General features: G+C 34.8%; 1 protein-coding gene across 1 annotated transcript in view; it reads left to right on the top strand.

The window, feature by feature from the left end:
• The first annotated feature begins 8908 nt into the window (after nt 1-8908).
• LOC147073292 (peroxidase-like) overlaps nt 8909-16303 on the top strand; it is a 40573-nt gene continuing 33178 nt past the window's right edge. Inside the window, exons 1-5 of the mRNA XM_085945394.1 lie at nt 8909-9133; nt 10756-10916; nt 13159-13329; nt 14467-14651; nt 15789-15987. Coding sequence (XP_085801520.1) covers nt 9000-9133; nt 10756-10916; nt 13159-13329; nt 14467-14651; nt 15789-15987 — 850 coding nt within the window. The 5' untranslated portion in view covers nt 8909-8999. The remainder of the gene's footprint in view (nt 9134-10755; nt 10917-13158; nt 13330-14466; nt 14652-15788; nt 15988-16303) is intronic.

The following is a 16303-nucleotide window of genomic DNA, read 5'->3' as shown; positions in this document are numbered from 1 at the left end:
ACACTAGATTTAGAGTTAACAATAATTGTTTATTATGGGCTAAAAAACATTGAATTTATTTTAACAAGTATAATATTTACAGAGACATGAAATTACGGAGTATAATAATTATAGAGTCATGAAATTACGGAGACTTGTAACCTTTCTTATGCGAAAACATACTATTTTACAAAAACATTTTAATAAAAAAACAATATGGTATTCATCTGCTGGACGCTCGTTCATTTGAAGTTGAAGACACTGAATTTACAATGTTAAAGAAAGTTCCAATGAAGTGAAAACTGATTTTTATGTGGCCGGCGTCCGACCGGCCATGAACCAAAAGTAGGTTAAGTTGAAAGATCCATCCAGTTGAGAAGTCAGGGTAAAAAGTGATCGAAATCGATGAAGGTCCAACCCTCCTGCCCGCCAAAGTACAAGTAGGATCTCGTCCTGCCGCAGGGTGGGGGTTTGTGTGAAAGACAAACAATCTTGCATCCTCTTCTATGGGTCAGAATTTACCTACTTTGAATAAAGGTATAGGTACGTATCCACAACGTGACACTAGGTAATAGATTCTGCATGGATGCTTCCTTGACGGGCAAGTTGATTCACATTATCAACCATATAAATAAATAAGTCAATGAGTTAGGGCAGCTGATATTATTTACCCAGTGTTTACCAAAATTGAGTTATTACCAAAGTTGGAAATGGAACCGAGAGAACCCCTTAATCGTGTTGAAACCGAAACCGTTGAGAGCACCGAACCAGATGCGGAACTCTTTAAAAATTACATGGTTCAACAATCACTCATGTTGGATCCATTTTTTTATTAGCTAAAATACCTCTTAATATTTGAGATTTGAAAAGTATGTTTACTATTAAGGTTGATCACTTACAAATTGTTGTGTCTATCTTATGCATCAGAGTAGCTTGAAAAATAGTCTACACCGTTTTTTTGAGTTTTTAAATTAAAATACAATATCTCTATATATATAAAAATCTCGTGTCACGATGTTTGTGGTCGAACTCCTCTGAAATGGCTCGACCGATTTTTATGAATTTTTTTATATATATTTTTTAGGTATGAGAATAGATCAACAAGTATATTTCATACCGCTAGGTGATTAGAGTATCTCTATCCAGAAAAATTTTCTTTTATTTTTTTGACGATTTTTTTTTTGTATTTTTTTAATTATTTGGCATAAAAAAATACTTATAATCCCAAATTTTCACTCCCCTCTCCACACCCTACTATTTTTTAAGCGTGATTTTATTATTTTTGTATGAACAAATTTAATCGTCGTTCGTATTTCAAACAGAACGAAATTATTTATGTTGTTGAATGACAGATGGCACTACGTCCAAGAAGAATTCAAGAGAAGCGTCGCGTCATTTTGACATTTCATTCGGCATATCACAACGCAGTGCGTGCAAAATTTTGTACGATTTATTTTAATTTATCTATTTTTATGTGCGTGTATTACAAACAAACAAACAAACAAAAAGTGATAAGCAACAAACATGCGAAATAGTAGAGCAGAAAGAACAGACGAACAAATCCAACAAGAGAACAAAAACGTGCGTGTAGGCATGTCGCAATTGCGTGCACCCCAATCACAAGAGGCACGAGCTGAACGAAATCAACAACGACAATTGGAACGGAGCCAAGCGCGCCGGTTCGTAGTTAATACACGCAGAGCAAATGACCGACAACGCCAACAAGTACATCGAATATTTACATCCGCGTCGTTCCTTCGTTTCGCATTCGAGTACGAGCCAGATATTGAATATTCCGCTCATCCGAAAGTGCTGATTGTTGCTATGGACAAATAATGCCTCCATTGTCATGCGCTCAAATTCAAACATGAGTCAGCCGGGATGTGTTGCGCATCAGGAAAAGTGCAACTACCAGAAATTGAGATACCACCAGAACCATTGAACGGCTTGCTCATCGGCACGGTTCCAGATTCAAACCTGTTCCTGAAGTCCATTCGCACTTTCAATCCATGCTTCCAAATGACTTCGTTCGGAGCAACAGAAATAGTTCACAATATTGCGGCAAATGGTCAATAATTCCATTCTACGTTCAAAATCAAAGGCCAAGTATACCACAAAGTAGGCTCATTGCTGCCAATGCCAAACGAACCACATACATTTTTACAAATCTACTTCATGGGCGGTGAGGACATCAATCATGTGGATGCAATAGCCTCAATTCGCCTAATGCCAGGCGCATCGTCGGCGAACTACACGCCCTGTTGAATGAGCACAATAATTTATTGAAATTCTTCAAAGCACACATGCACGAATTGCAAAGTGACAATCACGCTATTGTCATCAATCCTGATAAAACACCAGCTGGAGAGTACGTGCGTCGATTCAATGCGCATGTTGTTGACAACATTGCTGGAATCATGGTTGGCGACCGCACATCGACGCGAGAAATCGTGATTCAAAGAAGAAACAATAATCTGGAGTTCATCGCTGACACACACCGTTCATACGACGCTCTCTAATATCCGCTAATTTTCTGGAAGGGACAAGACGGATATTGCATAAACATTAAAAAACGAGATCCTGTCACAGGTAATTCATTCATTATGAACATCATTACTCATTTTGAATTGAGAAAATGAATGGTTGATGCTTTTTTGTTTTTATCGGCGGTCATCGTCTACAGCGCTCTATTTCTCTTTCTGTCATAGATCTCATCCCCACACACTTACGATACATTCGTTATTTTTTTATTTAACAACCAAAATATTCACTAGAAATAATTTATATGGCAGAACAACGTTTGCCGGGTCAGCTAGTATATCTATAATATACATTTAACTAGATATGCGAGTATACCTATTGGTTTTCTAAAGAAACGAAACTGAACTACGGACCTGGGGCTTTGATTTGACAAAGAAACCGAACCTTTGATCGACAGGGGGTTCTAACAGCTCTGATTATAGACAAAACAATCGTCTGCATCAAACAGTTATACTTAAAATATTGTACAGTACATCCAAATGACATAATATTTGAGATTTGCTTATTCCAATATAATATAATATATTGCCAATGAATTCTTCTTTAATACAAAACTAGGAATACAACATTTGTGCACTAATCTATAGATATTATATAGGTAAGTCCCTACATCATTTAGCCGGTTCACTGGATATGAAAATCTTGTACATTTTGTTATTATAAAAAATATTTTGAGCTGTAAAATAATTATCTATTAAATAAAATATATTGTTATTATAAAATATATGAAATTTTGTTTTGTTTGTCGAATGAGGATACGTGACGGAATTTAAATTTAAATTCTAATCATTATAAATATATATCTACATAATAAGTATATAATATAATCACAACAGGCGATGGGGCTAAATGACATAGTAGTGTATTTAATAATAGAAGTTAAAAAAATCACAAACATTCAAGCTTAGGAGAAAATCACATAAATTTAATATATTGTACGCAGTACGTACATATACCTTACGCACTTGACTACAGATTGCTAATTTAAGTTTATTACTATTCCATTTCAATCATTTTATGCGACCCAGGTTTCATCTTTCAGCATCTTCATGCACTATGCGCACTCACCAATCTCAAATTCACACTGACAAGGAATACAATTAATTAAGACACAAGTGGATGAAGGAGTTATGTTACAAAATTAAAGTTTTTCAAAAAAATCACAAACTCAAAAAAAATTGAGGTCAAAGTTTTTTTTATGTATTTTTTTTCAGTTGAGGATAATTTAACTAGTGATGTATTCAAGTGGTAACTAAGGATCACACAATTTTACTAACGTCAGAAATAGTTTGTTAAAATCTTCAAATGTGTAATTTATTTATAAAAAAGTGTACATGACACCTACATCCACTAGAAAAACAAAATAAAACTAAAACTAAAAAAAAATTAAGTAACATAGTCCCTTCATCCCTTGCCGTAATGCCAGACCAATGATTATTTTAAGATGTTTGATACATTCATATGAAAGATGGGTACATAACACCTTCATCCACGCAATAAAAAGACTTTGTCATAAAATGTAACATAGCACTCCATCCACTTGTGTCTTTAATTATTAATTATACTATTATGAACAGTATTCTGTAAATCTGACAAAATCAGTCTCATCATTGGACCTATAATAGAGCTCACGATTGCAAACACCAGATGCCATCCTCAAACGAAGCCAAAGATCTTCCGCATTAGTCAGATATTATTATTTATTTATTTTTAACACTACAACAAACCATGAGACCCAATGAAATGTAAGTAGTGAAGTAGCAGGATAGTAGCGGTGATACACTTAGGTTTTGAGAAAATCACGTAGATGTATTGTGACCTCATCGGGATGCGATCCCGGACACCTTGGATGAGAAGCCAGTGACGAACGCATTGAGCTACAAGGGCCGCCCAAAATTTAAAACTGTATTTCGTCGCCAGAGCATGTAGATCCCAAGCGTAGCACATGAATCGGTTGATACTCATTCGCTCAACCCTTAATTACTGAGTAGGGTAGGAAAATAGCTATGTCACACAGTAAGTATCAATACCTGACAGTTTTAATACAATCATAAAACAGATAACAAATGGAATTCCGATAGGCTAATACCAATATAGTAAATTTTGACGAAGGGTTTTGAATGTGTGAGTGTCCTACGAAAATTAACCACGCATTATAGACGTGCAATAGTGTGTAATACACCAATATTAAATGAGCGTCAATTCATAAACCGAGAGCAGTTGTCAGTATTTAATGTAGGTATGACGTATTCTTGATACGTGTTTAAATGTAACCAGTATTCTTCCATACTCGAGATCGGTTGCCTGCTTCTCTTTACCCGTTAGGTATTTCAGTTCCCATTATTTATTTTCTGAGTTCCCTGGATACAATATATCTATAATGACTTATGATGAATGATGAAAATAACTGATAATAGATTGCACAAATACGAAGTATTGAATATTGCCCATGATTTTCAATTACTCAAATGTTTTAAGCGAATTAATAAACATACTTAAGCTGGCATTATAGATCAATCCGGTCCATGACCGACTACAAACCCAATCCTCCAGGCATCTCTTTCTCTCTCCAGTCGGTTATCCGCCCTTCTCTTCCATGTGCAGGGATTCCTTCATAAACTTTATGAAGAACTCTAGATCCATCGCATCTAACAGACCGGTACATCTAAATTCTAAGTATTCGTGCCCTCAAGACATTGACTATTGCCGAACAAGAACTTCTTGTCCACGTGCTGAAATTGTGAACTAACAAACCCCTCTTTTGCAGTTAATTGCACTTCCGTTTCAAATGAGGAACGCCCCTTTAAATTTATCATTAGATTTTACGCTTTTACGTGTTGTACGGATCTATAAAATCACGAAATTTGATCCTTTTTAAAATATATATATATAACGATCAGGAGTGATATTAAAATTATCATCAGTAGACTATCGCTTTATTGTAAAGAAGAAAAGGAGTCACATCTAAATCTTCTCTTATTTCTGTTAGGCTTCAGGTTTCACACTCATACAGAGCGATTGTCACGTTTTCATCACCCGAAATTTTTACTTTTTGGATAAAAGCTTGGACCTAAAGACTCTTTAATGCGAAGAACCGCATTCGATCAGATTAAATGTCAGAGGAATGTATCCGATTAGAATCTCCAACTGGACTGGACCAATTATTGTAGATAACCGGCTTGTATACGTAATTTTTCCGAGTGGTATCCATGTTATTTTGGATCAAGAAAAATAACGGAAACTATTTAGAATAGCTCTGCAGGTCATCATGAACTTGATGGTGGTGGGAGGCGAGCAGCAAAGTTACTATCCCACCGTGCAATCTTTCTCTACTCTACCAAGATAATTATAGTACTTTACTATACTAATTGCGTTCTCCTTGGTAGAGTTATAAGAATACTAAGTACTTGCCGTCGGACTCTACTGCTAAGTCTAGCAATGAAAACAAGGCTTTGTATTTATATCCCTCGCGGTGGCTTAGTTAATACCAGCACATTAATAAACTACTTATATTATTCATCGAATAATTCACAAGATTTGAGAATGTAAAATTCTATTCGATTTTGCAGATCACAAACCTTCTATGTCAAATTTTATGATTTTGACTTTATGATATCAAAAAATCAACAGAAATTTAACGGATCTGTTGAACTTTACCTCATATGTCAAAGAGAAATATAGCCGAGTTTATTGATCTTTTAATTAAAACTCCTATGTCATATTCATCGTATTATGCTGCAAATAAATCAGTTTCAACCTGCCCCTGGAAAATCGTATTTTTTGACTAAGAAGGTTTGTGATCTGCACCATCGAATATATTGAATTCGATGAGCATTCCATGTAAGAACTACTAGTGAAAATCGCTGTTGTTTAAATGGAAAAACACACTGACCCGAATCCAGCGGTTACAGGTTGTCCCGTCGGGTGTTTTGTCTAGTGGGGATGTATTCAAATGAATTCAGAATATTAATATCTTCACAAATATTACTTTTATATACCATCACTACTTTTACTGTTATATCAATCCAGCTGAAAGGCAATATCGACTGATTTAATATGATCTTATCCTGAATATGATATGATCACATCCTGAAGTGGGCCCCAAGGCTAGGATCTTTGTCGGGGCCCCCTACCTATCACAAAGGCAATATGACGCTCTATAGTAGCGTTTTCCAAATGTCGTTCACGGTACAATTGAGGGTGTTTAGTGTATTTTTAATACTTACATCCACTTGAATTACGGAGTTATCAAGTAATGACACAATTCAAAATTACATCACACAATCACATATTCTAAAATATAACCATTATGAAAGGAAAATAGCGCAGCCGATTTTTTTTACTATTAGAGCAAATTTGTCGTGTGTGTGTTTATCTCACTTATTTGGTCGACTCACCACGCCGGGCCCCCCATGACCCTGAGCCCCAGGCTAGAGCCCTATCACCCCCCCCTCCTTATGGGGGCCATGACCTTGACATACTTTCAACAGTGTAAAATATATAATAAAAACTACGAATATTCTGCATCATTTTTCATATATTTTAATAATGATATAAAAAATATATATATATATTATGTAGAGTGAGCTAATTATTGAAAGGAGGTTTTTGATAATATTATGCATACAATTACTATGTTTATAGCTGAATATTTTTTTTTTAAAGATACTAACTGATTGGTAGAACCAAAATAGATAAAACGAAGTAGATTACAATATTCTATGCACATTTACATTATGTGTATGACTATTACAAATATATCACTAATTATGTTATTGATACGTAGTATAAGTTGTCACGTTTTTCAGTGCTGCAGTTATTAAATTTTCTATGAAATAACACGCGGATGTAACTTATTTAAACACTATTAAGAGGGTAACAGAGGCTTGAACACTAAAAAGATTAAATAACCAGTGTTTTTTACTTACATAAAACTAAATAAATGGTTAATTAATTGTCAAACCGAGCTGTACTCACTTTTTGATATTTATGATCAATAGAATCACGCAGCCACCGAATTATCAAAATTTACTTTGAAATTCAGTCGTCGATTCGCGCAAGTTGATTTGTTTTACCGTAAGGTCTAAACGGTTTTACCGCAAAATTGCGTTGCCGGCATACGGAGCAGAGTTTAGACGTTTTCTGGTAACATCCAAGACCCACGTTGGGTTGTATTGGCGATTATGATACATATTTTTCATTTTACAAACCATTTTAGAGTATTTCAACCCAAAATTTTATAACCAGAGCGTTGGAGCGGAGCTCGGACCAGGAGCACGGAGCACTGGAGCAATGGGATTTTACCAGGAGCAGGAGCTGATCCACTGCTCCGGATGTTTTTTTATTATTACATTTTCGTCCTAAAATCCAATGAAAACAGTATATTTTGACACTTTGCAACAGTGGAATTATATGAAATATGGCAACACTGCCGAGTGATAAATAACCTCACTTTTTTGACAGAAGAGGCAAATAATGAGAGACGATTTGCTGCCGGTAATTTTATTTAATAGGATTAATAATGAAAACGACGATTATTTTAAAACTTCTTATTTTTTTTTCACATTTGAATACATATAATACTTATTAAAACGTTTTACCCGGAGCGAAGCAGACCCTGGAGCGGAGCCGGAGCAAGTATTAGGTCTCGGAGCGGAGCTGGAGCGGAGCAATTAAAAAAAGGGTCTGCTCCAACGCTCTGTTTATAGTAATATCTATGCTTGACGACAAAATAAATAATTTTACGAATTTTAGCATAATGGAATAAATACAGTTAGGTACGAAACCGGTAGATATATTAAATAAAAGTGAAAGACGTACGATCGTTTTATTAAATTTAATTAATAATACAATTTGACAGTTTGGCATGCATAATGCTAATTTTTATGCTTTATGTGCATACCATGCTATATATCGGATAACCTTGATTTTTTCTAGCATATATTTTATATATAATATACACATAATCCCTTGTTAACTCTAAATACCAAAATTATCGACTTATCAACTTTTGGCAGTAACTCCACGAATTTGTTGAATTTTTCAAACGAGTGCCCTTTCGCCTCAAACCGACGTTATTACAATATTATAACTACACCACTGTTGCCAATTCTTTTAAAATTGAAATAAAAATGTCGTAAATAAAATAATATATATGTAGGTAAGTAATGTAACAGTCAATATAATAACAATGTACCTACCTATCAAGAATAATAATTGTGATGTGATCGGTAAAAAAAATGGAATTTAAGATGAACAAGCATAATTTAATTCATAACTGAAACGTACATTATTAACACAGTTGTTATCTTTTTCTAAGTTTGTGGACTTAGCCATTTTGTGTAAACATCAAAATTAGCTTATAAGTGCTACCAAATCCGAGAGGCCCAGATATTGTACCATTCATTTGGTCAGATGAAATGTTGCACAATAAATAATCTTCTCAAAGAAACAATAATTATTAATAAACTCTATTCGAGATGTTTAAGTTTATGTTTTTGGGGCTGATTTTGGGGATTTTGGAACTGACTCCGAAATCAGTGGCTCTCTTCGATGCCACAAACTCTGACGATTATGATCCGAACGAAGCCATGTTGTCTTATCCTCCAAAACCGTAAGTATTTGAGAATATTTATTTTTCCTAAGCCATATGCGGCTCTTCAGACATAAACTCCGATTTCACCTCATTTCAAGCAGCCTTATAACTTATGAGTGTATGAAGTAGAACCGCCGAACAAACTTAAGACTCGTGTGGCATACTCTCTACCACTCTACTCAAATTCTTTACCTGTGTGCTCACACGTGTTGCTTGCAGTTAATAGATTTAAAAAGCAAGGAACCGCGGAGCAACAAATTCACAGATCTGACCAGCCGCTTGGAAGAACACGAAATCCAATTTTATTTCTCAGCACAAGTGAACAGCTATAAAACAACTTCCTAAAATAGAAACAATAATATTTGATACATGGAATAGTTTGCCTGAAACATATGACGCGTTAAAAAAAACAAGCTTTTGATATTCTCACAATCTTTGGCTCTACATATATATGCGACAAACATTCTCATCTATGAACCAAATAAAAAATAAACTTGGAAGCAGAATAACGGATAAAAATTTACAACCATGTATTCAATTAAAAATAAGTAGCCATTTGCCAGATATAGTAAAGCTATCAAAAGCGATGCATGGATAATTAATTTTTTTAATAAAAAAATCTTAACTTTTTCCTCCTAAAAATCTATATCCATATGTATATTACATATATGCGGCTCTCTGGTACCTTTGTTATCCTGTTTCCTTGACAATTTGGCTCTTCTCACTTGACAAACTGCCGACCCCTGGATTAGACCATATCCATGTGTACATATAGTATACCAGTGGCGAAGGATGGAGGTAGGCTGTTAAGATTTCACATACATAGTACTCCCTAAACCTTTTTAGTTACACATATTTTTTTTTATTGAGCTAAGACTACAAATTGCAGATAGTGTAGGTAACCTTTTAAAATTCAACCAAACCCTCCGTAAACCAAGCCATAAAAGATAAAGGTTAAAAAATATTAGTCTATCCATATCTATAAAATATCCATAATTTCAGATATTTTACTGGACTAAATGAATTTTAATAATTACAAGATAAAAAGAACTTTTAATATACAACGTCTTTAAATTTTCTGTTCAATTATTATGCTTAATATGCTCAAAATTGTACTTGATATGAAGTAAATAAAAAACAAACAAACAAATATAGAATACTGAAATGTCTTTTGTCTCATTTTTAGTCTCAAATTTATGCAAAACCGTTAGGTGCACCTATCTATTTTTTAAATTTAAACTGACAAATCCAACTTGTCATCCTTGTAAATCCAATCCAATCTTGTAAAAAATTATGTACATATCATCTACTGAGAGTTTGGAGGCCCCCTTGTGATTTATTTAAACAAAGGTGTCGGTGCTTTCTAACGAAGTGACCGCATCGTGTAATGATAGTATTCATCCCTTAATTTCCCGCTCTTTAGAATTCGCATCTCCTGCCTGCCCCCATGGGAGATCACTTTGTTATGGGTATTATATGTTTTTGTTTAATGAAGTTTTTCATTATTTTTCGGCTGATATATTTACGACAATCATTCAATCTTTTATACGCCGACACTTTACCACTCGGCTATCGTGGGCGGCAATTAACAATGAATTGGGTTGGCAACATCTTTATTCATATCCTGATTTTTTTTATAGAACGGAGATGTTTATGCCCCCCTGCTGTGGTCTGAAAGTGGCACCGTGTACCAACACGTATTACCGAAGAATGGACGGCTCTTGCACAAACTTTCTGCATCCCGAATGGGGGGTTCCCAATAGCACCTACCACAGGATTATGGCAGGACGATATGCAGACAGTAAGTTTTATTTTTAAAGAATTCGTCACAACTAGGGATTCCAATCCCGTGATCCCGGGATTGATAAACATAATTCCGAAACTTTCGGGATTGATTTTTTTATCAATTTTTATGGAAAATAAAATAAAAACGAAAATACAACAGAAAAAATACTTTTAATAACAAATAACTACATTAGAAATAAACTGAGTTTGACTGAAATTTGATTTATAAACATGTGTAAGTTGCCGATTCATTTTATTTTTTCACATAAATTGATAAAAATGAGAAAGATTGGAAAAAACAATGCTTCGCACTATTAACAAAGTAATTCCACCATGATCTCATACGTTTTATGACAGTTTCATATTTGACTGACTTATTAGATTTACACCATGATTTGATTTACTATTTTAAATCTCGCTAACTCATTCATTACGTTTTTACTATCAGAAACAGCAATCTCATATTCATATATAAATTCACATTATTATTTATATTACAATATTATTTACTCCAGTGGCGCACCCAGGATTTAATATTGGGGGGGGGGGGCAAGGAGGAGAATGTAAATTAGTCCCATAGGCTCTTTTTCTTCTTCACAGCCTAATTTCTCGTTTATCGGTCTTTTGGCTATTGCACTCGGTGTACCTATACCATGGTCCCCACATCCCGAAACGGGCCCGCAGGCTAGGATATTTGCAGCAATTTTTCACGGTCACTTTGGCATTTCAAATTTAATATAAATACCCTTGATATATTGGAAATTAGTCGTGAAAAATTGTACAGTACAACAACGGGTACAAATCGTATAAAAATATTATCAAAATAATGGTTTAACTACAATTATCATTATAGTGCAGCGAAAATTACATGATATTTTTTTATATAATCAAATGCCATTAATCAAACGAAACGGTTACGTTGATACGCAAAACTACCGGATGTGAAGATTTGGAAATCCTGGAGTCCTACACATCATGAAAAAGTTACGACTTAGTGTGGTTTGTGGGCAGCTGGTAGTAAAGATTGTAAGTACATTATAAAAATTCAATTGGAATTACGCTGATGATGGATAAAAACCATTATGTGATTTATTTCACACCGTTCGACTTCTTCCTTTAGGGTTTTTTTTCTAAGACTATATTCTAAAACATTAGAGCGAGAGGTTTAAAATAATACTATGTTATGTAATAAAAATACCCTATACGGTCATCAAATGTTTAAAATAAATATACAGGATAATAAGGCTTCAAAATTAAATAAATCGATTAACTACAACGTTTAAGGAATGTCCAGGGTTATACTCTGAAAATTCCATAAAAGCTCCATTTTAACCTACGCTGAGCATGTCGGCCCATATAGATTTTATTATGCTAATGTATGTATAATACGAGTATAATGACGTAACGAAATGACGAATATCTACATAAATTTAATGTAGATACAGGTGAAATTTAAGAAAATACAGCATTAGCATTTAAAACAAATAACCATGAAATTGTATACATTAAAAAAAAATACCTGCATACATAATGTGTTATTATTATCTTTATATTGTTATTACCCTATAGGTATACTTGTATTTATCTTGAATAATTATCTGCAATGCATGAGAGGGAGGGAGCGAGACAGAGAGAAGGCATAATATTAACCACAGACGTCTAAACGTAAATTATAAATTTGAAAAATCATTAAATTTAATCAGGTCGTTAAAGAAAATAAATAAAGCTCTCACAATAGTTTGACAGATGCTTACAGTGCGGTAAAAGCAAATTGAGTGATTAGATTAGAGTATCAAGAAATTAATGTGTTATCTAAGATTTAAGCGTAATTAAAATAGGGATAGAGTACTGTAACTTACTGCTTCCTTGGGAACGATACACAATAAATCAAAAAATATCAACGTTGTAGATGAGGGAGAACCATCATCTAAGCGTTTCCGCTTGACAAATAAACGAGTTCAGCATCGCGTGATAGGGACTCAACAGGGCTGATAAAGCAGCTCACAGATAAATAATTAAGTTTGAAATACCAGAATAAAGACAGTAAGACAGAACACACGTGTAAACGTGTGAGAGAGGGGAGACAAGAAGACGACATAGAATGTTGACCGGTGGTCAGGTGCTACTGCTACTTGGTAATATTTGCTAGGAAGTAAGTGCGACGGGCAACGTGTTAACTACTATTGTTACAAATTGTTTATTATTATTATTATTTCATCTCCGCATTACGCTCTTTACATGTGTTATTATTTCTCCAGGTATAAAGATGGCCAGACGAGGCGCCGACGGCTACGCCCTTCCTTCAGCTCGGCTCATTCGTACCTCCCTCTTCCCCACTGGACAACTTGGAAATCCCAGCTACACACTAAGCGCAATGCAATTTGGACAATTTTTAGCTCACGATATGTCTCTCCTCAAAGAACCTCCACGTAAGTAAAGCAAATTCTTCTCATACAACATTCCCGTCCTCTACAATGCGGCTATTAAAAGTGTCTTTAATCGAAGAATTGGCACAAATTCTTCATTCACGAAATACTTTCGTCCTATATCTTCCCCTGTACAATTAATACAACCAGTGAATATTTGTCATTTTTTACCGTGTAACCAATTCAAATTCGAGTTTACGTTTCCTCAACATTGATACGGAGGGGCTAAGAACGATTAAAGATCGACACATAAATTTTACTTTTAATTATTTTAATAAATTACGCATAAAATTACTTCATTAACATTCGTGGAGCAACACCCCGGTATGACGTCTGACCTCCACAAATCATCTTCCCCAGTTCAGCCTATCCTTCGCGATCCTCCTCCAATCCGGGATTCCAATTGCTCGTACATCCAAAGCTACGCCATCTAACCACCGCAATTTTGGTTGTCCAATACTCTTCACATCAAAAACGTTCTAGACTGGTCAGGCCAGGCCCATTCGTTGAACATGATCAGCCTATTTAAGTCGGGAAGTTTGGACGGTTTGGATTATGTTGGGTTCCCCAAATTCCTCGTAGATTTCGGGGGTGTGTCGTATGCACCACACTTCATCTTCATTCTTTGCTCAAAATGTTGCTCTCAGAATCATTTCATTAATTATACTGATAAAAGTTGCTGGAGTGGACAGTGGGTATCATTGATCGTGGGGTCTCCAAGCTAATCTCCAAGCGTTGTGAGCCAGAGGAGAGACGTTGGCACAGATCTGAGACCATAATTCACATTAATTATTTTAAACTTTACTACTGGTGTCACGCTAATTTTAATATTGAAGATAATTTTTGTTGCGCGTTGCGTGGTATTGTTTCTGCTGATATTGCTATAATTGATATAATATCATAGCTGCTTTAGATCTGATTAATCTGAATTATTTTGTTCACTTAAAACTTCTTACTTATAATGAAAGGCCTACATACTGGCTATCTATAATATCGGAATACTAACCATTTTGAATGGATATTAGGAAAGTTCTTTAAAGTCGCATGTATAGATGGCGCTAAAATTATTTTTAAACATAATTAATTTTAAATTAAATATAATTAAATTACCACAAAACATTTAAATCCAATTCTTTCCAGCTATTCCGTGTTGCACGGCAAGTGGTCAAGTGTCACCTGTAAAATGCGGTCGATACTGTTACCCCGTCAAAATTCCCGAGACCGATGCCACCATGGGTAGAGCTGGCATCAGGTGCACTAACTTCTCAAGAACTGTCACAGACAAAGACATGGGATGCTCCTCATCAAACGCGCCAGCTCAGCAGGTAGCTACACAAACCTTATGATCTTCCACCATATCAGTTAATACGGAAACAGTTTGATTTGAGCTTCAGTTTTCAAATCGCTACAAATATCTGGTGGTAAATTCATGGGGCACAAACGACAAAAATATTGAAATAAAATATTAAAATATGATTTTAAAAAGCTATGGGAGGTGTTCATTATAATTATTATCTATCTCAGCGTGAAAACGATGACAGTTCCAAGGGATTTTGTTTTTAATGTTTCCTGGTGAGGTCACAATAAATTTATGTGATTTTCTCGAAGTCTGTGTGTTTATTATGTAATTTTTTTCACTTCTATTACTAACTACACTACTGTTATTGGGCTCCAGTGCCTATTTTATAAAACTAAGTATTGTTATTTTGTATAGTAGATAATATACGCTCAATGAGTAAAAATCTTCCATTATCCCCAGAAGACAGTAAAGTTGCCATAACATTTCAACCAGATTTTCCATGCGTAACTTTTTAGGGATGAAAGGAAACTTGTGGTTCGATTAAATGTTCTTAATTTTTGACTGTATTTGATATATGATTTTTAGCCACCATAACTAAATTACTTACTTCACCCTACTACCAATGATGGAGCATAGGGCAAGCACAAGATCACGCCACTTTTCTCGATCCATCTCCACGTCTCGCGCCTCCGACACGTGAGACCTACAGAGCGTATATCCTTTTTGTAGCACCACTCCAGGGTGAGGGAGGGTCAGCCATGATAAACTATGGCAACAAAATACTTGATCAAATCTCATCAAGTTTTTATATAAGTACCGGAGCCTAATGTCCTTTTTAAATGATTTCAGCATTAATGGGACACACCGCACTAACGACATGTCCAATATTTCATGAATTATTTTCGTATCTGCCAATATACCAATTTATTCAGTGTACCATATAATTAATTAAGCTTTCAACTTACACTTCATACTCCCAAAATTGACTTTGAAGAAGCAGACTCCATATAAACAACTATCACCTGTTTAAAGATCTCATTCGGCTTCATCTCTTTCTTGGTAAGAGAATAATTGATGTCTGTGGGCAAGGATGGTTAAAATCTCTAAGTGCGTTACTAAACTTAAACTACCCATGTATCTATATATTAGTATCTATTTCCAGATCAACGTGGTATCCTCTTTTATTGACCTATCAAATGTGTACGGACTTAATGACGTGTTGGGTAGAGGGTTAAGAAGTCTCGTGGGTGGCAAACTCAGAGTCGACATAAGGAATAACAAAATCTATCCTCCGAGAGAGACCAATGTCAGAGACAACTGTCCCTGCAGTCAGGGAACTGAGAACGCTTGTTATCTAACTGGTAGGTATCCTATTTTGTTACATTTTATTAAACAATAAACACGTACAGTAAGTAATAATTATATACAGCAGCGCTGCTGTCCAACTTATTTTAGGCCGCGGGCCATTTTTTCTTTAGCAAACATTTCGGGGCCAAAGAGGATAGGTAAATGAAAAGTCAGTTAATGTCAATTCAAAGGTTATTTTTTATACAAAAAACAAAAATAACATAACTAGAAATAATAATAACAATAATATTATTAAGTTATTTATTTTTGTAAAAAAAATATTCATCATAAATTAATTACGTTTACAAAACAAAGATTATACTAATACGT

This window comes from Rhyacophila brunnea, unplaced genomic scaffold, assembly GCF_057557595.1.
Source record: "Rhyacophila brunnea isolate RB1 unplaced genomic scaffold, BYU_Rbru_1.0 scaffold_18, whole genome shotgun sequence".
Classification (NCBI taxonomy): domain Eukaryota; kingdom Metazoa; phylum Arthropoda; class Insecta; order Trichoptera; family Rhyacophilidae; genus Rhyacophila; species Rhyacophila brunnea.
Note: the sequence above shows the minus strand (reverse complement) of the source record. Positions and strands in the feature narration are given on the sequence as shown.